General features: G+C 41.3%; 1 protein-coding gene and 1 pseudogene across 1 annotated transcript in view; one reads left to right on the top strand and one right to left on the bottom strand.

The window, feature by feature from the left end:
- ARSB (arylsulfatase B) overlaps positions 1–27,338 on the top strand; it is a 177,412-nt gene that overhangs the window by 59,506 nt on the left and 90,568 nt on the right. The window contains exon 5 of the mRNA XM_059061387.2: positions 22,558–22,801. Coding sequence (XP_058917370.1) covers positions 22,558–22,801 — 244 coding nt within the window. The remainder of the gene's footprint in view (positions 1–22,557; positions 22,802–27,338) is intronic.
- LOC131755155 (large ribosomal subunit protein eL15-like) lies at positions 18,073–18,678 on the bottom strand (annotated as a pseudogene).

Here is a 27,338-nt window from a genome sequence, read left to right as displayed (position 1 = left end):
AGGACACATTAGTGGATCCCAGTGACGCCCTGACTCCTGTCCCCAAGCTCTCAGTGTGTTTTCAGTAACCATGAAAAAATCTTTTAGTGATGAAAATGATACGTTGATTCTTCTTTCTAATGCCTCAAATATTCTTTCAGCATAAGCTGCTTTAAAAATTATTTTTGATTGTATGTTTGGTTTTTATCAAGAAACGGGAATGGATAGTGGGAATGTGAATTGATCCCAAGAGAAAAAAGTTCCCATAACATGTAAGTGCCTTAGTCAGATAGTTGGAGAAGCTCCTGCCTGACCCGCTGTTCCATATTCTGAGCTCAAAACATACCTTTCCCTCGGCCGTGTGATGTCATGTTGTCTGGTTGAGTGAAATGTTGCTGTTGCAATTACTTGGATGGGTGCAGTGCTTTCTGACCCACCTGCTGTGTTGGTAAACCCGAAACCATCCTGGCAAGTATGTTTATTTGCTTTCCCCTGAAATGTGCTGTCCCTTTTTACCTCCTGCCGATAAAAACTGACAGGTCCTTTTCCTGCTAGCCAAAAGCAGTGATGGGAACCAGGTGGAAGATACAGCTCTTAAAATGTAGTTTTAATTCATTTTAAGTCCCATAATGTAGGCTGAGTCACAGACAAGCTGGGGGCCTTACCAAATCACTCCATGACCTCACTTTCCCTCTGGCAAACCTCTCTCAGTGCAATACGGTGATCTCGCAGATGGAGTATCAGAAACAGCTTGCTTGAGAAGAGCTTGCCTGTGAGCTGTTAAGGCTGCCAGATGGCATCGCTCTAGTCCATCTTCTCTCTTTTTCTTTATTCTTCAAATACATATGGTCTTCATGTACTACAACAATGTTATTAACCAACCTCACCACAACCACTTAGGTTGTAGATAGCGAAGGCCTGGTTACATAACCATTCATTAAAAGTGTGGTTTCAGAACTGATGAAAGCTGTATTGACTCCTCAGTTTCTTAAAGTGGATACTTTGAATGAAACCACTGGAATCTCCAAGATGATTATTGACCTTACTGTTGTGTACTGAGATCTCTATTTTAAAATTCTCCCCGGGCTTCCCTGGTGGCGCAGTGGTTGAGAGTCCGCCTGCCGATTCAGGGGACGCGGGTTCGTGCCCTGGTCCGGGAAGATCCCACATGCCACGGAGCGGCTGGGCCCGTGAGCCATGGCCGCTGAGCTTGCGCATCCGGAGTCTGTGCTCCGCAACGGGAGAGGCCACAACAGTGAGAGGCCCGCGAACCACAAAAAAAAAAAATAAAATAAAATAAAATAAAATAAAATAAAATAAAATTCTCCCCAATTACCTTATTTTTTTTCCTATCTTTCAATTTATTATTGCCATTGTAGTCAAATAATATGATAGACAGAGATTTGGATGGGCTTCAGGAAAAGAGTTTTTATTGTGGCTTTGCTTCTAACTCGCTGTGCAGTTTATCGCATGCTATTTAATCTTCCTTGACATCATCATCTTTGTGTTGATTTCCAAGATATCATTTGAGACTTTGTGGTCCAATAATGAATTCAAACACCCTTTTCTACAGGGCAGAACACCTTCTAGGCAGGTTTGCCATCTTCTCTGTATTTCCAAAGCACCTTGAAAGCCCTCTCAGAAGATTCTGGTTCCCCAAGTGATTCTGTAGTGTAGCCAGGGTGAGAACCACTGTGTGTGGAGTCTAGAGTAGGGGCTCATTATTATAAAAATTTCTCCTTTGCCACATTTTTTTATCCTTAAGTAAAGGTCAATTTTACCCTTCAGAAAATAACTGCTTTTATAATTCTTTTATAATTTAATCCTCACAAAAGTTAAGGTCCAGCCATTTTCTCTTTGTGTGACTTTTGTGAATATTCTGCATGGATTCAGTACCCATTTGTGTTCTTGCTTATTTTTCCGCTCTCACTCGTCAACCACACTTGACCAGTGATTCAAAAGAACAACAAAAAAGATGCATAGTAAAACAGGTTGACTTTAATGTATCAGCCATTCAGCCTCTCTCTGGAGAAATGGTTTTCAAAGTGTGGTCTCAGAAGCATCATCATCACCATCACCAGGGAACTTCTTTGAAATGCAAATTCTCAGGCCCACCTCTGGACCAGAAACTCTGGAGGAGGGACCCAGCAATCTGTGCATTAACATACCTTCTAGGTGATTCTGGTACATGCTGCTGTTTGAGAGCTGTTCTAGAGAGATTTTCATATTTTCAGAGAGTTGGATTTTTTTAAGTGTGCTTGGATATTTTTGAAATAATCATTGTCCAAACTTACATGCTCTGGAAATAGAAGGGATATTACATTTCTAAAGGGGATATTTCTCTGCCTTCCTTTTTTAAAAAAAATATCTTTTAGAAGTGTTCATATTCCTTTCTGTTCTTAGAAAGCCTATCCATATCTCTGCCTATTTGCATGCTGAAATTTGAGTCTTAAGTTAGTTCTTTTATCATGATCTGTTGTGACACAGGATACAATAGATGGAAAGTGACTAGTAAAACATTTATTTCTACTCTTTTATTTGTTTTTTTTTAAATTGGATCTTCCAAATGGCATTCTTCTTCCTTTAGAACATAGACAAGGATGATTTTTTTTAAAGTTATCCTCAAACAAATGGAATTGTTTCATAATAGACCCAGAGGTTGTCTATGTCCCTTGTCAGAGGGACATTTTTACTAAGTCGAATGCTCTCTGGAAGAAGGTGTGAGCAGAAGCTAATATCATGAATTAGAGGATGAAGAAGAGGATAAGGGCATCTGGTCCTCAGTGAGGAAACTTTGACCCAGAAGCCTTTTGTGGTGGCAGAAGTAGACTTCCAGTCCCAGGCTCTACTCTTCCAATCCAGTATTCTCTGCACGAAACGTCACTGCCTTCAGGACCATGCCGTTTACCTAACTGGTTGAATTTTTGTCAAAAGCTTGATCCAAGTGAGGTTTTCTTGTTTGTTTTGATATATAAAGCGTTTGCAAGTTCTTTCAAGGGCAGCACATAGCTTTATTTAACTCCCTCAAGCCCTCTCATCTCTGTCAAGCTGCACCAGGAAATTCAAGATCTAACCAGAGGCCCCCAAAGAGTTAAAAAAAGACAACCCGCCTGCAGAGTAGAAGAAACTGATGTCAAAAACATATGTTCCTCTGTGGGGCCTCGCTGGATTCCTAAGTCTGGATAAAGCCAGTGTGTATGCATGCACGTCAAAAAGAAAATAACACAGTCTTGGCCAGTGTCGTGGAGCAGTGAAGTGTTGTCCCTCATCTGCAATTCCTCTTGAGTCCCTGCTGCATGGGAGCCCTGCTGAAGGGCTCCCGGGAAGCTGGTGGCCCTCACACTTGAGCCATTAACTCAGAATGCCAGCGAATCCCTTGTTTTCCTTGTGAGTGTTCCGGCTGAGAGGCCCGTACAGACCCTGCCCGTTTTCATTGGCTTCGGGGGTTGTTTTTGGAGTGGCTGACAGCTGTCTGCCAGGCTGTCTGAAACCGCCTTCCTGTGCTCTCTGCCTGCTGCTCAACTTCACAGAACTATTGTTCCTGTTGAGCCTTTTTCTTAAAATCTTTCCCAGCTGTATCCTGATATGGTAAACCACTTAAATTAGCTCCAGATTGTTCTGTTTATTTTGTGTTAGATAAGCGACAAAATACAGTCCCGGCAGCCAGCCAGGAGGAGGGTGGAAGTGGGGGGATGGGGATGGAAGGACACTAGCAAAGTCTTTTACAAAAGGTAGAGTTCCCAGACAGAACTGTGAAAAGGAACAAATGTGATACAGTCACGGGTCCTGCCATTTACATGTGATCCTGGTGGGCTGGCCAAGTAATAACTTTGGATCTGAGCACACCCCAGTTCAGAAAAGAAAACCAAGACCCCAGCATTAAGTCACACAAGCAGGAAGCTAAATTTCTATTATTGGAAATAGATACAGTATCTCTGTCAGCCACAGGTCTGGTTACCATGGCAGCTGTCCACATACCATGCTTGATGCCCTGATGGTGACAGGGTCTCTTTTGTTTATTTATTTAATCATCCGTTGGTATTGCAACGCATGGTAGCTGATGGGCTCAAAACTGGCTGACGTTCACCAGCCTCCCTATAGGCTCAGCAATTGAAAACATTCTCTGCCGTGCTGTAATTTAAAGCTAGAAATCCAAAGATGTTGAGTCACCAGCATAGGTATTTTCCACACAGCTGCAAGTGAAAATTCACAATGGACTTGGCCATCTGTGCAACCGTTCTACCCGTGGCCTTTCCTCCTCTGTGGCTGTCTGCTCACAGGGGCTCTCCGTGCAAAGCCTTCCTGAATACTTAACAAAAAGTATTTTCAAATATAATAGATGCTGTCCTCGAATGAAGATACTGCCTTTGTGATTGTAGGAATAAACCCAAATAAAATATGAAGACTAAACTTCCGAATGTTTTAACTCAGCTGAAGCACACGAACAGTGCCAGCAACCAGCTGAGTTACAACCATTATTGAGAATTTTGTCTGTGGTAATTCAAGACTCCCCAGGAAAGATCCCATGACTCACTCCAGCATGACTGGGCCTCCAGTCCTCACTCTGAACCAAAGTCCTGGAAATGCTTTTTACCAAGTTGAGGGAAGGGGAGGGAAGAACAGGGTCAGGAGTAATAAAATGCCCTGAGAAACTGCCTCTTAGTTTTCCTTTGGGCAAATAAACTCAATGTGTAATAAAAATGTACAAAACCAACTTTGGAAGAATAATTACCCCATCAAGCCCTCTCCCCCTTGGGTGGAATGTGCCTTTTCCTCTCCATCAAGGTCTGGCCCAAGGTTGAACAGCCTCCATGTCATCCTCTCTCATTCCCCAGTTTTCATCTCTCTTCTTTCTCTGTATCCTTTTTAACCCAAATAGTGGACAGTCTTTTATCTTTCACCTGGGCTGGGCTTCTCATGTCCCTTGAGAGCAGGGACCATGTATTGACCCTCTGTCGTCTTTTTCCACAGTGCTGACAGCAGTCATGGGCACTGAGCAGGTGCTTAATTAAGGCCTTTCAAATAATAGTTTTCTTTTTTATTCTTACCTGGCATGAGGCGTCGTTCCTTCTGTTTCTATATAAATTCAGGCAAAGGTAAAAACAACAACAAAGTAAAAACGAGCACCAACAAAACCCAGGACCAGATATCACAAGTCCCATGGGCCTATTCTCGTTAAAATCATGATGGTACCCTACTGGTGCTGGGCAGGATGGAGCAGCCACGCAAAGCCTATCTCTCTCATGGATTACAACTAAAAACTCTGGAAAATACAGAAAACAACTGCCTGGGGCACCTAAAAAGTAAACAAAAGCAAGCAAATGGTGAACAGGGATGAAGTTAAAGCATCACCAATCCCCTCTACCCGGGGTGAGTTTTGTGGGCTTTGTTTTCACTCTTCTGTCTCTTGGCTTAGACCCAAGGGCTGATGGAATTATGAAGCAGGTGTTGGCAGCAGGATCTACAGGTGAAACCCCCTATTTCAGAACAGAGGTTTGGGAACGGAGTCTTTTGCTAGAAAATGTAGGGGAATTCACATTTTATTTGTTTCTTTTTTCTTCTCTCTCTTTTCTCTCCTGACCCTGCCCCAAGGCCAGCCCCACTTGAGGATCTGCATTGCTTTTGTGGTAGGGGTTTGGGCTCCTAAAACGCAATAAGAAGGTTCTTTCTGACCACAGGACCAGGGAAAAGGGGCCCCTTTTGTCCAAAGAGAGTAGGAGGATCCTATTACTTTATCTCTCTCTCTGTCTTTTTGCTGCTTTGCTCCAAAAGGCATCCTCAGTTGTGTTTTTAGGAGGCTAAAACCTTCGAGAAACCTGTCTTTCTGACCAGAGGAGCCAGGAAAAGGGAACGCTGGGGGCTGGAAAGTATAGGGGAATCTCTGAGAGGAAAGAGCTGGAGAAGAAGATCCCCTGATTCTGTGTGTGAACTGACATAAGTCCCAGGCTCAGCTCCAAGATGCGCAGGTGTCACATAGACCCAAAGAAGCAAAGCAAAGACTTCAGGAACTCACCTGTGATGTAAGTCACTGCCCGAGTCCCAGACTAACCCCTGGGTTGGGCACACACTGGGTAAACCCAAACGTCATTGCAAAGACTTTAAAAACTAAACTGATATTAGGACCACCATCCACAGACAAGACAGACTTGTACTCTGAATCTAATTGGGTTAGTTATAACCATTCTCCATGAGATAAAGTTGAACACTCTTGAAATGAATGGAAAAATAAAAATTGTCAAGAGAAATAGAAAGGGAAAAAAAGAACCAAATTGAAATTTTAGAACTGAAAAATACAGTACCTGAAATTAAAAATTCACTCTATGGGCCCAATAGCAGAATGAAGATGATAGAGGAAAGGGTCAGTGAACTTCAAGATAGATCGGTAGACATTACACTGTCTGAAAGACAGAGAGGAAAAAGATGAAAACTTGAGCTGAGGGACCTATAGAACAATATTGAAAGGTTTAACATTTATGTCATTACAGTCCCAGAAGAAAAGGAAAAATATTGGTGCAGAAAAAAGTACATGAAGGGATAATGTCTGAAAACTTCACAGATTTGGTGAAAAATACATGTATAGATTCGAGAAGCTCAGTAAGATCAGATCAACCCAAAGAAAACCACATCTACATTGTAATCAAACTGCTGAAAACCAAAGATGAAAAAACATCTTGAAAGCAGAAATTCTGATCATGGGGATTTACCCAAGAGGAATGAAAACATGTTTGTACAAAAACCTATGCCCCCATGTTTATAGCAGCTTTATCAATAATTGTCAAAAACTGGGAAAAAACTCAAATGTCCTTCAACTAGTAAATAAATGAAACTGTGGTACATCTGTACAGTGGACTATTACTCAGCAATATAATGAACCATTATACATGGGCTAACTTGCATGAATCTCAAATGCATTATGCTGAGTGCAAGAAACCAGACTCAAAAGGTTACACACTGTATGATTCTTCCTATATGACAGTCTGGAAAAGGAAAACTTTGAAGATGGAAAAAACGTCAGTTGTTGTCAGGGGTTAAGGGTTGGGTGGAGGATTTGACTATAGAGGGGTAGCACAGGGGACTGATTCTGGGGTGATGGAGTTGTTCTGTATCTTGTGTTGACCTTAAAAGTTATTTTACCAGCAAAAATGAGTTTATTCAGGAATGGCGAGGAACTGCACATTCAGGACAAGCAAGATATAGCAAAAGAATAGGCAAGTCCAACAAAGGAGAGGGGTATTATTTTATAGAGAAAAAGGAAGAAGTTGGGAAGGGTTGTTTTGAATGAAAGTCCATTGGAGAAAAGTGAGAGTTCAAGGTGAATGTGTTTTTTCATTGGCTGAGTAGCCGAGGTGGTCGATTTCTTGTAAGAGATGCAATGTATGTCTTTTCCCGTTGAGGTCCCATATTTGATGATTCTTTCCTGTTGGTGATTCTTCTGTTAGGGTCTGTAATTGACAATTCTTCCTGAAATTGACGTTGACTGGTACTGTGTGAGAACTTCCCCTTCTGGCCTTCAACTCCATTTTAGTGAGTCTTCCTTTTATTAATTTTCACATTTAATTGTGGTGCTAGATATATGACTTCATTTGTCAAAATTCATAGAACTACACACCAAAACAAGTGAATTTTACCATACACAAATCAGAAAATAAAAAATAAATCACTAACAGTATTTCATATCTGATAGGGTTAATATATCTTCATATGACTACATGAAGTATGGAAAGATTCATGTAATCTCTTATCTATTTTGAAGTTATTTTCCACTTGATTCAACATTTAAACTTGCAGGAAGCCAAAAATGGAATAAATAATGAAGCAGTCTCTTTGGGTACATACAAAAAGCTTTCCAAAAGAAAATTTTGTGTCTCACATGCCAGGCAGATGTTTTGTAGAGTCAGCTTACCACAAAAGGCCCTGATGAAAAACTGAGGTATAAAAAGTAAGGGTCTGTAAGAGAAAGAAAGACACATTGATTCTAGAAAAGATCTACTGTTTTTAAAAGAAGCCAAGTCAATTTGATAGATTGGTGAAAACAAGAACAAAGAATCTGCCATGTCCTGGAAGCTCCGGGTTTTGATAATTAGGGTGGTGTTGAGAATGCCCTGTCTAGAAGACTCACATCTGTTGTACTGAGGTATAACCTTGCCTGTGCTCTGAAATATACATGGAGTGGGCAGGCTTGGACTATTTCCATGAAGCAGATCATATACATTTTAGTGACAACAGGAAGAGTTTTCCTGAATGTAGGGTTTCTTCCTTAACCCACCTCTCATCCAAAGGGCAAAAAATGTAGAATGGATGCTTCATTGCAGTGAGATCCCACCGGCTGACCAGAGCTGCACTTTACCCCACTGCTTATTCTGCCTTTGAAGTTATATTATCCCTCTGTTTCATCTTACACTATTATGGGTCTTATCAATTTTAATACATCAATGTATTACCAACCCTGTTGATTTTAAGAACATTTGCCTACCTCCAAGTCACAAGATATTCTCTTATGTTTTTCTATAAAAGATTTATGGTTTTCGCATTTACATTTAGGTCTTTGGTCCATCTTTTTCTTCTCATACAGTTTTGTTTTGTTAAGATATAATTCATATCACCATCAAATTCATCCTTTGAAAGTGTACAATTCAGTGGTTTTTAGTATATTCACAGAGTTGTACAATCCTCATCATTATCTAATTTTTTTATCACCCCCACAAAAAAAAAATCCTGTACCATTAGCATTTTCCCCTTCCTCCCAGGCCTTGGAAGCCACTAATCTACTTTCTGTCTCTATAGATTTGCCTATTCTGGACATTTCATGTAAAGGGAAAAATACAGTATATGGCCTTTTTATCTGGCCTCTTTCATTAGCATGTTTTCAAGGTTCACCAATATTGTAGAATGTGTCAATACTTCATTCTTTTTATTGTGTTCCTTTTTTTCCCTGTATATTGCTGAAAATGTATCTTATCCATTCATCAATTAATGGACATTGAGTGTTTCCACTTTTTTTGGCGGTTATGAATAATGCTGCTATGAGCATTCATGCACAAGGTTTTGTGTGGATGTATGTTTTCATTTCTCTTGAATACACACCTAGGAGTGGGATTTCTGGGTTATGTGGTACCTTTATGTTTAACTTCTTGAGGGACTGCTAAACTATTTCCAAAGCAGCTGTGCCATGTTACACTCCCACCAGCAGTGTATGAGGGTCCCAGTTTCTCCACATCCTCACCAACACTTGTCCTAGTCTTTTTTATTATAGGCGTCCTAGTAAGTGTGAAGTGGTATCTCTTGTGGTTTTGATTTGCATCCCCTTGGACATTTTTTTCATGTGCTTCTTGCCCATTTGTATATCTTCTTTGGATAAATATCTGTTCAAATCCTTGGCTCATATTTTAATTTTTCTTTTTTACTATTGAGTTGAAATATGAGCCATCTTCAATTAATTTTTCTGTAAGTTGTGAAGTAGGGATTGGTCAAGGTTCTTTCTCCGCCCCCCCCCATAGATATTCAGTTACTCTAGAATCATTTGTTGCAAAGACTTTTTCCTTGACTGGCTTATTTGGCACCTTTGCTAAATATCAGATAATCACTAACAGGTGGTTCTTTTATTAGGCTCCCTATTCTAGTACCAGGCTGTCTGGATTACGGTAGCTTTATAGGAGGTCTTGGAAGTTGGGTAGTGTAATTCTCCCAGCATCATTCTTTTATTTGAAAATTACTTGCAATCCTAGGATAAGCCTCATTTGCTCATCATGATTGTGGTAGGCAGGGCAATGTTCCCTTTGCTTCCCCCAAAGATGTTCACATCCTAAAGACCTGAACCTCTGAATATCTTATGTTATATGGCAAATGGGAACTAAGGTTGCAGATTGAATTAAGCTTGCCAATCAGCTGACCTTAAGATGGGAATATTATCTGACAGGGCCAAATAGAATCACAAGAGTCTTTAAAAGTGGAAGAGAGGGGGCTTCCCTGGTGGTGCAGTGGCTGAGAGACTGCCTGCCAATGCAGGGGACACGGGTTCGAGCCCTGGTCTGGGAAGATCCCACATGCCGCGGAGCAACTGGGCCCGTGAGCCACAACTACTGAGCCTGCGCATCTGGAGCCTGTGCTCCGCAACAAGAGAGGCCGCGACAGTGAGAGGCCTGTGCACCGCTATGAGGAGCGGCCACCGCTCCCCACAACTAGAGAAAGCCCTCGCACAGAAACAAAGACCCAACAAAGCCAAAAATAAATAAATAAATTAATTAATTTTAAAAAAAATAAGTGGAAGAGAGGGACAAAGAGGAGGTCAAAGTAATACCAAGTGAGAAAGACTCAACTGCCATTGCTGACTTTCTGAAAGGGAATGCAGCCCTCCCAACACCGTGATTTAGCCCAATGAGACTTGCTTCAGACTTAAAACTATAAGATGATGAACTGGTGTTAAGTGGCTAAATTTGTAGTACTTTGTTATGGCAGCCATAGAAAACTAACATAATCACGTATTATCATTTTTATACATAGCTGGATTTGATTTACTAAAATTTTATTGAGGATTTTTGCACCTCTGTTCAGTGTAGTTTTCTTTTTGTGTAGTGTCTTTGGCAATGGAATCACAGTAATGCTGGCCTCGTAGAATGAGTTGGGAAGTTTAGGATTCTCTCTGTTTCCTTTTTTTTTTTTTTTTTTTTGTGGTACGCGGACCTCTCACTGTCGTGGCCTCTCCCGTTGCGGAGCAGAGGCTCCAGACGCGCAGCCTCAGCGGCCATGGCTCACGGGCCCAGCCGCTCCGCGGCATGTGGGATCTTCCCGGACCGGGGCACGAACCCATGTCCCCTGCATCGGCAGGCGGACTCCCAACCACTGCGCCACCAGGGAAGCCCCTCTCTGTTTTCTGGAAGATAAATTCTGATTTTTATTCTCATGTTCATCCCCGCTCTCTTTCATTCTTCTGTATTTCTAGTGTGGAATGGCCTCCTTTAAGTCCAGTTGTATTCATATATAGTCCAGGCAATTATCTAACCACTTTGCTATATTTTCTCTGCCTGCATGTTTTCATATGAAATACATACTATTTTATTATCAGTTGCCATTTTTCCTTTATATTACATTTAAAGTTATTTTAAAAATTAGGTGTGCAAGTGTAATGTGTATGAATTCCATTACAGGGAGTCAAAGGAGCACAACAAAACATTTGTTATAATAAGGGAGTGTTAGGCTTGAAAGACTTGAGAACCATGATATAGAAGCTTTTTTTCCCTATTTCAGAACTTTCCCAGTTATTACAGGTGCTATTAGATAAAAAGGTAAAATCTGTGAATGAGCCTGCAGGCAGGTCACATATTACCACATCCACAATAAAAACCAAATAACCACAACGGTAAAAACACCTTCTATCTCACCTGCAGGGTAACTTAACACAACTATTCTAACCACCAAACACAGGGTGTCCAGCCATAATGCTCACACATATGCCTGGTAATCACACGTTTCAATCCACGAAAGTAGACGTGCAAAAAAGTGTAACTTGCTCCCTCCCCTCCCCCGCCTGCAGCTGAGCTCAGTCCTGCTGGGGTCCCAACTCTGACCTGGAATCATTTTCTCTCTTTTCCGTGTATAGGCTTTTAACTCTATGCCATGACAGTAAAAGTTTTTGCATGCCTGCAGTTGTGACCTAAAAATGACAGGTGGAGGTGGTCACATTATATTGATCTAGGTGGGATCAGAGACGTGAATATGGGCTATAAACCTTTTTCTAGGTCTAAGCTGTCCTTAACTATACCCCGAGCCTCTTATATACGTCTTAATGATGTAAGGTTATCATTTTAATTTTTTCATTATTATGTTATGCTTCATACAGTGGTGTCCTTAATATACATCAGTGTAGATCACTTAACACTAGAAAACCAGGGAAATTCTTTTTTTAGTTTTAAAACTAAAATTCATATTTTTTTTCTTTTAAAATGCGTATCTTTTCTGCTCCTTCCCTCATTCTTAGGAGACCAACTCCAGCAGTCTGCACCTACCTAACCTGCTATGAAATTAGGAAGCCAGCCATCATACGTATTATTAGAATCGTGTCTGAAACCAAAAGGACCCTGAGTTAGGATCTGATTGCAGGGACTTGGTGATGCCTATTGTGGTCACTCGGGGCATTTATTTTGATTTGTTTGGTTGTTTGGTTTTGTTCTTTAACCCTAGCTCATGGCTGATCAGAAGACGTTGCGTTTCCCAGGTACCGGACCTCTCTCTCTCTCAGCATCCTTTGGTCTCGCTAAAGTGCCTCTACTTCACTACTTGCCTCTCATTGGGTGAGGGACCCAGGCTGCCTGCCACGCGTTCTCTTCTCCTCCAGCTGCCTTCACTCCCAACAGCTAGCACTGTCTTCCCCTGCCCTTGGGATGGCCAGGGTCACCTGGACCTCCCCTCCCTCCCACTGTGTCATCCTGGTCAGAAGGGGTACTGCCCACCTCACGTGGTCAGGAGGACCAGGAGTCTGAGAACTCAAAGTTTGTTTCACTCTGCCTTTGGATCAGGTGTTATCTGCAGATCTGAAGGGAATCTTGTTCTCATACCTTTATTAAGTATGCATTCAATATTTGAAATTCTTTTAACAAACTTCTTAGTATTTAGGTGTATTGAATTTTTTTGGTTTGTTTCTGCAATTAAATGTTTCGCTCTTCTTTTTGTTCTTCTTCTTCCAGCTTTATTGAGATATCATTGACACACAGCATTGTATAAGGTGTATGGCATAATGATTTGAATTATATACATCATGAAATGATTACCACAATTAAGTTTAGTGAACATCCATCATCTTGTATAGGTACAAAATAAAAGAAAAAGAAGAAAATATCTTTTTCCTTGTGATGAGATCTCTTAGGATTTACTCTTCTGTTTTTCTTCAAAGAAGATTGTGCTAATCAATGTTCTCATTACCTTTTTCTTGGTCTCTCCTGCCATAATTAGACAATCACATACTAGTGAGATCCTTTAGCAGTTAGCAAACTTCAGAGAAGAGCTTTGGGGAAAGAAAACTGCCTGTCCACTCAGTTTGGTTTATTGATTTTTTCCAAGTAACCCTAAAAGCAAATCTTGCTACTTATGAAGTAGAGATCCAGTAAAATGTTGTTTCTGCTTCAAGGGTAAATTCAGAACGTTTAACTTGTTTTGTAGATTTGGAAACATAAAGACAAGTTAAAGTAGTTGATGCTTGCCCAAATAGAATATGTGAGCTTTCTCTAGTATCATTCTTTCTGAAAAAAATCATTGACCTCAATTCCCATCTTTCTCACCATACAAGTAGTCCACTTACTATTTTGCAACCCCAATTTTACTTTTTTCTACCTCTTGATGATATTTTCACTTCTCTCCTGATGTCTTTGAACTTGCCAGACTCTAAAGCACTTTTGTGATACTTTTTTCATCTATCACTTCTTTATTGGTGTTAGTGACAGATAAATAGCTATCTAGTAAAAAATTATCTGGCCACCTTAAAGGGGTTTCAAGTCTGGAAGGGGAGCCAAGTAATTTGTGAGTAAATGGTACTCCGTAAAGATGTCAAAACATTTTAGTTTGCCCTGAAATTCATAACTTTATTAGCTTAAAAAAAAAAAAAAAAAAAGCATTCTTTCAAGAGCGAACTGCAGGAAAAGCAAGGAGAGCTTTAGTTGTTAAGAAAGGACTGAATAAACATTTGGTACTTTTCTTGACCCTAAATATTCCAAACAAAGGGCTTCTGTGCTACTTGTTAGGGGATCCAGAATGTGGAGATCAAAGCTAGCATTACCCTTGCCATCTAAGTGTGAGTGACTCATAACATTTTGTGCTTACAACTTTCATTTAAGGATCTCCAAGATCTGTGAGTACCTATGATTTAAACTTCAGAAAAAAGTTCAGTTATTTGCCTACCAATATGTCATAAATTAGGACACTGTCTTCCAGTTTCCAGTTCCATTTTAACTTTTTGAGACCAAATGTTTTCAATCTTTCAACAGACTTTTGAGACTTTTCATCCTTAATAAGTTTTAAAGGAGAAGATAAAATCCCATTGGTATCTCATCATTATAAACAATGACATTAGTCCCATTAAAATCAGGAAATCTTTTACTACAACGCTATGTAATTTTTTTTTCTTTGTGACCCCCATTCATTCCTGATTTTGCCCTTCCCCTGCATCCGTCTTTCTTTATCTTTAGCTCTTTTGGTGGCTGCATCAGTTATTTGACGTCTGGCTGCCAATTCCATTCCACCAGAATCCCCCTTAATGCTAGCTCGGCAGGAACACTCCCCTTGCTGGTTCTTTTAATCAAGATGTAAAGTATGGTTGTGTCTGACTGGGAGTTGGGGGGGGTCAGAGCGTTGATCTGCCCTGAATGCTGCAAACCATTTAAAACCCCTACAAATATTCAGATGAATATCTGAATAAAGATTCAGTTTCTGAAATTTAATTTGAATGACAGGCTATGGCCATTGTACCTCTTTCTTTGATAATTGATATGCTTTATTTAAATTCATGGAAACAGAAAGGAATCGTAACAAAACCCCTCACAATTCTTCATGTTCTTATGATGTTCAAGAAATTACATACAGAGAAGAGAGTGCTCCTTGGAAGGGTCTATGCTTGAAATACCTTCTTACAAAAGCATGGCACTTCAGAGTATGGTTATAAAACCTAAATCTAGCATCTGTTTAATAAATACCCAGCTGGGAGCCTGTTCTGCTCTGCATACTTTGATGCTGCTGCTGGTGGTGGTTATCATCAATGAAAATTGCTAATATTTATTAAGCACTACTTCTGCGCCAGGCTCTATGTTAAGATGGGTATTGTTATTATCCTCATTTTTCAAATGGGGAAACTTAGGCTCAGAGAGAGAGTGATTTGCCCAAACTCACAGCACTTAATTCCTATCCCTTGAGTACACTTCGATAAAATTAGAAATGTGACTGTGGTAATGATAGGAAAAAATAATATTAGTCATAAAACAGACACCTTTTTGTTTATATCTAGTCATCGTTCAGCTCAAGTTTTCCTTAAGTTCAGAGTGGTTCTTAAGAGTACGGTTAATTTAGTCTTTACTTAAGAAGCTTGACACAGAACACCTGCCATCTAATGTGTAATTGAATCAGGCCTTTGAGCCTCCTGCTCCTCGTGCCTGGGTTCTCCTCTCTCTGATGGTGGTTGCCTCTACCCCGTCATTCCGGTTACAGGTTCTCTGAGAGGCCTAGTCACCAGTTACCACTAGTAGCATTTCCCCAAAGCTAGAGTGGTCCATGGGCCATGAAATCCAGAAAGATTTGTTAAGGGGGTGAGTGAGGACTCTCTTCCCATCCAGGACCGTGCTTCCTCAAATGCACTCCAACAACCCCTTTGACTTTGGGTAACTGATCCAGATTGGACAAACAATTCTGGTATTTGTGGGTTGGATTTGTTTAAATCCTCATGGGGTTCCAGGAGTGCCGCTTGCCAATATCCTGTAAAATAAGCAGCATCTGTGTGCAGAACAGCTTCCTAAAAGTTAAGGTCATAGGGTGGCTGGATGAAGGCTCAGAAAACCCTATGCAGTAATCAGAGTTAATTTTTAGTGTCTTCAGCCTCCCATTTTTGTTGGCCTTTTCTCCATTCACTTATTTGTTCCCCCCTCTCCACCCTCAAATCTCGACCTTCCTCTTTGGCACATCCTGTGCTAGGTCTTGGGGAATGCAAAGAAGAATGAGACATTGTTCTTGTCCTGGAGAGCCAGAGTTCTCGGGGAAGAGAAACCACGAATAACTAATTAACACCATACAGAGATAAATGTGACAGAAAAGTATAAAGTGCAGGAGGACAGTGAAGAGACAGAGTTTGTCTGGGGGGAGTAAGTTAAAAACAGCAACGTGACATTTAAGTCAAGGAGGAAAGATGGGGAGGGCATTTTAGGCAAAGGAGCCAACATGTACCCAGGCAACGTCAGCATGTTGTATTCTAACAACAAGAAGTAAGTTCTCTGTGACCGAAGCACAGTGCCTGCTTTGTGGGGAAGGGCAGGAGCTGATGCCCCAGAAGTAGTTTGGAGCCACATATGAAGGATTCCATGTGTTGGACTGAAGTTTGAACTTTTTCCTGATTGGGAAGCAGTTAGAGGTCTTTAAACACGCTTGTGGCCTGATTGGTTTGGGCTTCACAAAGATGCCTCTGATAGCAATGTGAAACATTCTGTATGTTACCCCAGGGGTCCAGGTGAGACCGGTGATGGAGATATACACTGATGGTTCAGGGCAGCCTTCTAAAGCCAAGCCACAACGTTACCGTTTGGGGAGTAGTCCTAAAAACTAATGCTGTTGTCATGGTTCCATCTTAATTTTTATCAGCTGGATGCGAATGAGGCTTCACTGTCATATACTTAATGTGTTTGCTCGGATCTTTGGCTAACCAGTGTTTTTCCATGACTTTTTGACAGCTATTTTTGTTCAATAATGTATAATAAAGTGAGATTTACCATCTGTAGATGACATTTGTTTTAGTTTGACATTTATTTTCTATACGGCACAGATTTTATAATTAGGTTTTCCCCCTGCCAAAAACATTGCTGAAAAATGATTTCCCCCCAAAAAATGTTTCATAGCTTCCTTTACTAGTTGGAGTCATCTTTTTTTTTTTTTTTCGGAAACCAATTGAACTTGTACTGACACCAACTACATGAGTCTCCTCAGTAGCCTTATGGGAACGGATAAAGTGGCTTGACCCAAGATAACACTGATTGGACTTAGCGATGTTACTTTTAAATAAAACCAACCCTATTTTCCCCCCTAAGGTGGCTTAGAGTTCATAATGGTCATAAACTAATACTACAGATAAAACATTTAAAATTTTGATCCAAGCCTTTTCTATCCTCCCACAACTTGAAAGGTACCTGATGAACACCAATTTCCCAATCCTAGCATCGCTAGCTTACAAACGTTAGGGTTTAAAACTCCCTTCTCATTTACCTAGTGTTCAATTTCCATCAGTTTCTATATATACTAGTGTAAATACCATGACTATTTTGCATGAAGTTAAGTATTCTACAGATCCCAGAGTCATAGGATTGAATCAGGAACTCCCACCTTTTATGTGAACTTTAGTAGTACCGTGGAGGCCAAGGCAATTTAATTTAGGTTAACCAGGATTTGTTTCAATTTGTAAGAGAAACATCTTGGAACAGGTTTATTCAATTCTCTTAAAAAATGGTGGCATTCCTTTATTTTTCACCTTTTGGAAGCATCAGTTACATAAATGGAATAGTAGATTAAGTCTAAAAAATGTGGGCCCTAGTCAACTTTCATTATGTTTCTGCATATGATCATGATAAAGGATCACGACATCTTTCACATTTCCAAGGAAAACCCAATTTAAAGTTTGTCCTTGCCAAACTACATATAACAGCCACTTTAGAGTAAACCAGCAGAGCACTGCATCACCCCAGTAAAGCTGTAGATTTCATCACATGCACCAACAAATCGACATGGCTGGTTTCTGCACTCCTCTTTTACAGAATTTTACACCTATTGTACCAAATGGCATTTTTTAAAAATTTTATTTATTTTATTTTTTTGGCTGCGTTGGGTCCTTATTGCTGCGCACAGGCTTTCTCTAGTTGCGGTGCGTGGGCTTCTCATTGCGGTGGCTTCTCTTGTTACAGAGCACCGGCTCTGGGCGTGTGGGCTCAGTAGTTGTGACACGCAGGCTCAGTAGTTGTGGCTCACAGGCTCTAGAGCGGAGTCTCAGTAGTTGTGGTGCACGGGCTTAGTTGCTCCGTGGCATGTGGGATCTTCCCGGACCAGGGCTCGAACCCGTGTCCCCTGCATTGGCAGGTGGATTCTTAACCACTGCACCACCAGGGAATCCCCTAAACAGCATTTTAAACACGGACGTATCAACTCCCTAATAAAGCAAAAACAAAGGCATTTCCCTTATTAGAAACAAGGTACACCATCACTTAAAGTCTTCAAACATTATTGCACTTTAACTTTCAGAATTTGACAATGCATTCAATGAACAATCTGCTCACAACTAGTTTTAAGAGACATTAAAAAACACTTTTAAGCAGACATGGATGTCCTAAACTGTTTATTAGGTAAGAATTTTACAAACATTACTTATATTAGCAGTAGCAGTGGAGCTGGAGAGTATTGCGCCTTCTCCAGGCTGCGCAGCGAGAACCACCGATCGTGTCGTGGAACTTGTGGCCCTTGCCAAGGCTGCAGCTCTTCCTGCCTGCAGACGTCAGCCCCCGCATCTCCCTGTGCTTGTCGACTGGTTTGGTGATCCACTGGGTGTCAGGGTGTCTTCTGATAGCTTTATGGAATGTATCAATGAGGATAACCTCAAAAAATTTTTACATAGAATCTTCACCAACCCAGTAAGAATTCAGGACCCACAGGGCTCCACAGTGGCGTCCAGCTCGCTCCTCGGCAACAGACTGAAGGCTTTGAGCAAACGAGCTGGTTGACACCATGGTTGACAGGCATGCTGTAGGTGGCACCCTTAGGAACTGGGCGTTTGCGGCCACCGCGGCGCACACAAATCCGACATATGGCATAACCTTGCTTGGCCTTGTAGCCCAGCCTGCGCGCCTTGTTGGGCCATGTGGGGCGGGGTGCCCGGAGCAGTGCCGTACTGCCGGCAGCGCACCCTGAGCAAAAGCGCATCGCATCCGGCAGCTTCCTCCTCCATAGCTCCTGGAGGTACTTGTAAGCACGCATCTCGGCTCACCTGATGGCTGCTGCCAGACGGAAGGGCGAGTCATCTTATTTTGATTTGAAAGTTTTTTCGTAAGTCAGCCAGGAAATGAAACCTGAAAATTTTCTCTTGAAAATTAATTCTTAACAAGAACAAAAATTAACTTTTGCCCAAAAGAAAATTGGGAGAGAAAATGAAAAGAAATGTGTTTGAAATGGTGGTGGTTCCATTGTCTTTTTGAACTTTATGTCAGACTTAAGTGAACGACATTGGAAGCCCCCTTCTCTACCTTGTTTCAAATGAGCTGATTTTATTCTTGCTGTTACTGTGATCCGTTTTATGTCCAACTCCTTGAAATACCTAGGCAAATGCACTAGAACCAATGGACAGCACCCTATTTCTCAAAGGCCTAAGTCTGTGGATGTTTGCTGATAAGTGGAGACCATCAGCCAGTGCCGCCTGGCCAGGTCCCTGGCAAAGCTGAATTGTCCTCTTCATGCAGTGGATTCTGCAGTTGGCTTTGTGACTGGGGAGCCCAAGAGAATGAGTTGCAGGTGTGTCAGTTAACAGTGGTTTCTCCCTGGAGTGCTCTCAAAAAAATGATGGAGGAAGCCACATCAGTAACAGATGATAGAATCGCTTATCATTGCTAATGGGGAAAACATCACAGAAGCTAATGCAAAAATAGTCACACGCACTGCATCAGCACCTCCCAAATAAGATGTGGAAACACCTTCCAGCTCCTATGGTAGCAGCCATGGCCAAATTCTCGTTACAGCCCAGAGTATTTTCCTTCCTAAGTCATACCTCAAGGGCCTAAGATCAGATTCCAGACCCACCCCACGCTTCTCCCCATCATCTCCACTCTTGATTCTACCATCTTCATCATCCACCATTTTTGTACTGACCACTAACAAACAGGTGGAACTGAAAGAGACATTATCTAATATTTCAAAGGAGTGTTATCTATCAAAAATGGAGACAACAGGCATCTTCTACAAGCCCTGATCCAGTATCATTTATAGCAATACAGACAACAGAGGGAAATGGTAGTGCTGTCTTAGCCATTCGTGACTTCACAGGTAGAGTGTAAACACTTCTTTCCAGTGTATTTTTGTATCACATGAATAGCACCTTCTTTTAAGTTTTTTTTTGTTTTTTTTTTTTTTTGTGATATGCGGGCCTCTCACTGTTGTGGCCTCTCCCGTTGCGAAGCACAGGCTCCGGACGCGCAGGCTCAGTGGCCATGGCTCACGGGCCCGCTCCGCGGCATGTGGGATCTTCCCGGACCAAGGCACGAACCCGTGTCTCCTGCATCGGCAGGCGGATTCTCAACCACTGCGCCACCAGGGAAGCCCATTCTTTTAAGTTTTGATACAGTGGTTATTGGTGACTGATACTCAGTGGAGTGTGAGGAATTCCCTTTATCTAAAGATGGTGCCCCCTGTTTTGAGTGTGCAGGTCTGCTCATGTGAAATAGAATGTGTATTTAATAAACTGGCTTGGGTGACCGTTTGCTTTGTCAAGAAGAGATGTGAGGTTTAAGAAAAGGTTCTTGTCTGATAGCAAATGATGAGATTGATTGTCACCCACCTGTGTTGAAGCACTGTTACCTTCCTCTAAGGTAGCTCAAGACTCTTCCTTCTCCCCCTCACAAAGTACAGAGAAGAACTGAAGACCTGGTGTGTTAAGGGCTTGATCAGAAGCCTCCTTGACAGTAGAGCCTTGAATTTCTTACCCACCAGCAACAGAGGCTCCTCGTAAGGGAATTATCATCACCTTGAGATAGCTCTCCTGCTGTATCATGGGAAGAGTGTAAACTTAGCTGAGATTGACCTTATGTTTTTCATAGAGAAGTAAAGTTTTATATAGATATAAAACTCACTCTATGCCAGGGACCTCAGGAGCAGGGCACTCTGGGGGCAGGAGGAGCCTGGGAGTCACACAGACATTGTTTGAATCCTAGCTTTGCCACTTATTAGCTGTTTGGCATTTTCAAGTCTCTCTCTCTCTCTCTCTCTCATGACAAAATAGTTATAATACTAGACTATTTGTATTGTTATAAATATTAGCTACCATTTATTGAGCACTTAGATTGTGCCAGGTACCCAGCCCCAAACCATTATTATAAATGATGTCACTTAATTCTCACCATAATACATGAATGAGGTAGGACTTATCTCTACATTAAAGATGAGAAACTGAAGCAGTGTATTGCCCTGGGTCACACACCTAGTGAGTGGCTGGCATCATCCTTCAATTCCAGAGTCTGTGATAATGTGAAATTAAAAGGGTGCCTGGTAGGGCTTCCCTGGCTTCCCTGGTGGCGCAGTGGTTGAGAATCCGCCTGCCGATGCAGGGGACACAGGTTCGTGCCCCGGTCCGGGAAGATCCCACATGTCGCGGAGCGGCTGGGCCCGTGAGCCACGGCCTCTGAGCCTGTGCGTTTGGAGCCTGTGCCCCGCAACAGGAGAGGCCACAACAGTGAGAGGCCCGTGTACCGCAAAAAAAAAAAAAAAAAAAAGAGGTGCCTGGTAAAGAGCGGGTGCTTAACAAATACTGGTTCTTTTTCCTTCCATGAGCATCCTTTGGCTTCGATAGAGCTTGATTTCTCTGTTAGGTTTCTTTATACATAATGTTCTATAGAGCACATCTGTCATACTGCCCTCCTGTGGTTCATTTGGATAACAGTGGCTTTTAGAAAACATTTAATCGGAGTGTAATGCACATGCAAATAAGTGATATTTAAAACACATCTCTAGGGCTTCCCTGGTGGCGCGGTGGTTGAGAGTCCACCTGCTGATGCAGGGGACACAGGTTCGTGCCCCGGTCCGGGAAGATTCCCACATGCCGTGGAGCGGCTGGGCCCGTGAGCCGTGGCCGCTGAGCCTGCGCGTCCGGAGCCTGTGCTCCGCAGCGGGAGAGGCCGCAACAGTGAGAGGTCCGCATACCGCAAAAATAAATAAATAAAATTTTAAAAATTAAAAAAAAAAAAAACACATCTCTAAAGTCACCTAAGTGTATGAGTACTTTTAGAGATAATATGATTCTACAACCTCAGTATGTAAGAAATATGACTTTTTACTTTCTACAGTACAACTTAATTTCTAACTCTGAGCCCCACCCAGCTGGTAAGATACTGAAGTCACTTTTGTATCTTCTCTGGCTTCCCCAATGTCCTCCATTCCCTTGGCTGTCTTGGGAGAGAAACCTTCTCTTCCCTGGCATACAGTATACTATGAAGCTTTGTCCTGCCATCCTGTCAAGAAGGGAGGAATTTTTCTTGCAATTATTTTTTCCAATCAACTGTTCTGTGTACAGAGACATTTAACCCACTGGCGAAGTCTTCAACTTTCACACTTAAGAGTTCAGATCACCAGGGAGTCAAATGTTAATTCTGTTACCAGTTTAAATGCTAGAAAAATTTTCCAGGAAGAAAATTAAAAGGTTCGCTATCCCCACTAATTAGGAGCCTTAGGTTCCTAAGTGAAACTTATTCAGAGGTGTCTTTTCATGTACGGGGAGGGGCTCCACCTACCTGGGTTCACTCTCCTGTGTTACACAAAGTTGCATGCATGCATTTGAATCCTAGTCATTGCTCAGCACAGGGCTCTATCCCAAGCAGTTCCCTTCAGGGGCCTTCCTTGTTTTTCAGTGGCCCTCTCCATGGAGGATTTAGAGGTCTAGTGTCAGACATGTGCCATGCTGAGCCCTGGTTTTGTCTGTGGGATGGAGGGTTGTGTTGGGTGGGAGGAGGGTAGCTGGTATGGGAGAGGGGAAAGAGGAATTTTCTTTCTTAGTTCCTAAGCACCATTTAATAATAACATGCATCCAAGTCTTCTGCTCTTAAATGTATCTAATAGTTAGCCTTGTCCTCATGCCATGACCTAATTGTGTTTCAGATAACGGTGGGCAGACATTGGCAGGGGGCAATAACTGGCCCCTTCGAGGAAGAAAGTGGAGCCTGTGGGAAGGAGGCGTGCGAGGTGTGGGCTTTGTGGCCAGCCCCTTGCTGAAACGGAGGGGCGTGAAGAACCGGGAGCTCATCCACATTTCCGATTGGCTGCCGACCCTGGTGAAGCTGGCGGGGGGCAGCACAGAGGGCACCAAGCCTCTGGATGGCTTCGATGTGTGGAAAACCATCAGGTACCTGCCCACCTGTCTCTTTTCCCTCCCAAGATAGAAGCTCTAAGAACAGCTTGACTTGATTGAGAAGGATCGCTTTTGCATGAATATGATAGTTCAGCTTGCAAATAGATGATTAAAAAAGAAGAACGGCCTTTAGAAATACTGTAATTATATATGTATATATTTTTAAGTTCTGGATTTGAGATTGGGGCCTGTGTTTTCTATGAAGAGCAAGATCGTCCTCCGTGGCTCACGCTCCATGAGAGGTCTTGAAAGTGGAAGCTGTGCTAAGAAGGATAGGGTATTGTTTGCTTCCTGCAGAGGGCCAGGGGACCTGCCCTATTGCCTGCTAGGAGAATGGAGGACCAAGCAGGGGGAAGAGCTGGAATTTGAGTGGGGGAGCAGCTGTATACCCTTATTACATAATAAGTATCTAATGAGCACCTACTATGTACCAAGCCCTTTTCTAGGTGTGGAGGAACTAGGAATGAACAAGACAGGCACCATCCTGGCTGTCATGGAGCTTATATTCTAGTTGGGGAGTCAGGGGGGCGGGGGGTAGGAATAAACAAGTAAACCCATAAATAAGTAGATGACGTTCCATAATGATCTGCACTAGGAAGGCAGTAAAACTGTGTGCTGTGGTACCGAGAGCTGGCAGATGTGAAGGAGGTACACAATCTGGGGAGCAGGATGCAGACTCAGCTTTGGAAATGGTGGCAGGGCCTTCCTGTTTAGCCACCGCCATGCCGAACAATGGCCCCCCAAATGGGGAGATGTACACACCTGCAAGGGTGCAGGAAGAAAACTTTAAAACTTGTATTTGTAGTTAATTTTATCTCATCTTTTTTTAAGTGTATATTTTATAAGATATATAACATATTAGTGGATTAGTACATATATCCAATTGATAAACAAATATTAATGTACATATACTGGAGGTATTATTTCTACTGATGGAGTGACAATGTCTAGTGTAATCGTTTTAAACCTCTGTGGGGTTTTACAGCAAGGGGTAGTGGCTGATTGACTGGTCCCCTAGTGACCAGGGGAAAATGACCTCCTCTGTTTACAGTTTGGATTTTCCCCTTAGATATAAGTGAAATTAAATAATTGAACTAGAGAATGGCCATTTTTATTTATTTATTATTTTTCTCTTGCTTTTTTGTTCAGAAAGCTTTTTTCTCAGCTTGAAATCTGCTAAACATTTATATTTTCTTCTAAGTGTTGTGGTTTGATTTTCTTCCATGTAATTCTTGAACTGTTGTAAAATGATTTTTTTTGTTACGTGAGGTCAAAATCTAAATCAGAGGAATGTGGTTTTTCTCAGATTTTTGAATCACAGAGCTCCTTGGGACTCTGAAAGCTATGAGGTTACCAAACAAAGTACCTAAGCATATGTACAATAATTTAGATAGAATTTATTTTTATGATGTTAGATATTGATTACACATTCTTTTCTATGTACACATAGAAAAATATGACATTCTTTGAAAACCTTTGCCTCTCACTCATTTTTAATGCAAAAATTAATACCTACTTTATGATAAAAAGGAAATAAAAATTTCCAAGCAAAGCAAAACTTGAACTTCAGCTTATTGCCAACTTCCACCATGAAGGCTGTTGATGTTTGACTTACAGAAGCAGGAGAAAGTTTTGAGTGGTTTTGATATGATAACATGTGTCAGGCTTGCCATCCAATCAGTTTTGATTTTTTTGTTTTGTTTCATTTTGGTGGCAAAAAAAAAAAAGCACACTTGGCTTATTGTGGCTTATAAAAGCACACATGAGCAACTGGAGCTATCGTGGCATACTTGGCCAAATGAGGGTAGGCTTGAGTTGAGAGACAGTTGAATTTATTTTGAATAATTTCCTCTGTTCCCAGATTCACTGAGGTTCTGATCTTTGGCAAAGTGCAAGTCATTGATGTTCATCCATATCACTAATTTTGGACTATAAACCCACATTTCAATCTTAAAATTATCTTTGTCAGAAGTAACGTTTAGGAGTTTGGCACATACTTGCTTCTGCCTGCCGAGGAATTGGAAGAAGTTTTGCCACCTTTAACTCCAGACTGCAGAAGTTCTTTCCTCAGTGTCAGAGGCATGCTGAACTCCTAGTGACCCATTTTGAATAGAACAGGAGCTCTGCGTCCTTCAGCAGCAGACATAATGTTGACTGCAGAGCTGTAACTAGAATATTACCACCAAAACTATTGTCCAAGTACGTGAAACCATGAGACAGTGGCTTTCCTTTTCTATTTGAAAAAATGAAAATTTCTGCCCAATGTCTAATCAAGCATTTCAAGACTTTCCTCTTGAAATTCAGCAAATTTCTGTTTAGTAAGTGAAGAACTGCTCTCATTCTGCTCCATTTTCCTGATAAAAGATCCTGAAAGCAGTGATTCAGCCCCCACTGTCCCGATGAAGTTGATGCTTCTCACAGCACTAGGCAAGCGTTCATTCAGTACCAGTGGCAGAGCATTTGTCACCCATGCCGGCCGATGCAGAAAGCAACCAGTCACATGGACGTCAGGAGCTTCTCTTCCAAAGCAGTAAAAACAAATGGACAGCCAAATGTCAGAGATTCTCAGTCTATGCCCAGAGTTCTCGACCTTTTTTTCAGTAAGATATTTACTTGGAAATACCATTTTCAAGATGATGGTAGTTTCTGAAAATTTCAAAAAGGTCTCATGAAATAGGAATGCTAGTAATGGCAGTAACAGAGTCAGCTATGCTGAGAGCATCTGTTTCACTAGTTGTGTAGTTATCAATTCCTCTTAGGTCTGCTCCAAAATATTAAATTTTAGAAGAAATAACCATTCTGGAGTGGGTGACATTCTTTGCAATCTGAGTTCCTTGACTGCTTCAGTTTTTCATCTGTTCGAAGCCACAGAACATGTTTGTCAATTCTAGGGAACATGGCTTCTCCAAGTTCTTTCTGATTCTGTATGGTTTCTCTGCCTTTCAACTTGATAAGCAGCCTATAGGTTGTTTCAAGACACTTCGAAGGATTTTTAAACTTACTTTATATTTCATTAAATTTATATAACCAAAGCAGAACCCCTAATCATAATGGTAGGAATGTTTTTCCTTTCTAATCAATGGGAAACTCTTCTAGATGTTATAACATCACAGTGGGGACTTCCCTGGTGGCGCGGTGGTTAAAAATCCTCCTGCCAATGCAGGGCACACGGGTTCGAGCCCTGGTGCAGGAAGATCCCACATGCCATGGAGCAACTAAACCTGTACACCACAACTACTGAGCCTGTGCTCTAGAGCCTGCGAGCCACAACTACTGAGCTTGTGTGCCACAACTACTGAAGCTCACGTGCCTAGAGCCCGTGCTCTGCAAAAAGTGAAGCCACCACAATGAGAAGCCCATGCACTACAACGAAGAGTAGCCCCTTGCTTGCTGCAACTAGAGAAAGCCCAGGTACAGCAACGAAGACCCAACACAGCCAAAAATTAATTAATTTATTTATTTATTTAAAAAAAACATGACAGTGGTGACAATTGAATATTACCTGATGATGTGAAATATCTTAAAAACTTAGTATGAAACAATAAACATTTTCCCCACCTATGGTTTCAGTTTCAAGAGGAATTTTGAAGGAAAGATAAGTCACTTTTCACCTCATTTTCACAGATACCGTGAAGCCCAATGAAGTATAATTCTTAATGAGCCAAAGTTTAAGAACCTCTGAACTAAAATGATGCTTTATTTCAAATATTACCAAGACAACCCAGACTAATTTTTGAGTAATTATTATTGAATAATAATTTCATTATTATTATTGAATATTTCCTTTTTCACTGATTTGTAGTACCACTTTATGTTCTAAGTTCTTATTAGTGCTATGATCTGTCTTGGTGCCATCTATTTTAGTGCACTGACTTAGCTATTCTTGTGTTAGCACCTCACTGTTGTAATCTGTAATCTGTTGTAAACATACCTTTTAGAGTATATTTAAATACCTGGCAGAAATAACTATCCACCTCCCCATTGTATTTCCTTTACAAAATTTTCTTGACAAGTCCCACTTTTTAATTTTTTCTGATGAACTCTGGAATTATTTCATTAAAAGAAAAGCTTCTTAAAAATTAAATGAGATTAACCATGAAAATTAATTTGGGAAGAATGGAGATATTTAGTCTTCTCACCTGGACACTTGAAGTTGCCCTCTGCTTGCTGATGTTCTTTTCGTTGTTGTTGTTTTTTTCTTAATTATTTTTTCTCTATGTATTTCACTTTGGATAGATTCTGTTACTATGCCTTCAAGATTATTAATTATTTTCTCAATTCCTAATCTTCTATTAATTCCATCCAGTATATTTTTCTTTTTTAAATCTATTTTTAAATGTGATAAAATACACATAACAAAACTTACTGTCTTAGCCATTTTTAAGTGTACAGTTCAGTAGTGTTAAGTGTATTCATACTGTTGTATAACTGATCTCCAGAAACTTTTATATCTTGCAGAACTAAAACTCCATATTCATTAAATAACAGTTCTCTACTTCCCCCTCCCCCAAGCCCCTGACAACCACCCTTC

This window comes from Kogia breviceps, chromosome 4, assembly GCF_026419965.1.
Source record: "Kogia breviceps isolate mKogBre1 chromosome 4, mKogBre1 haplotype 1, whole genome shotgun sequence".
Classification (NCBI taxonomy): Eukaryota; Metazoa; Chordata; class Mammalia; order Artiodactyla; family Physeteridae; genus Kogia; species Kogia breviceps.
The sequence above is the reverse complement of the archived record's forward strand: the minus strand, read 5'-3'. Positions and strand labels throughout refer to the sequence as shown.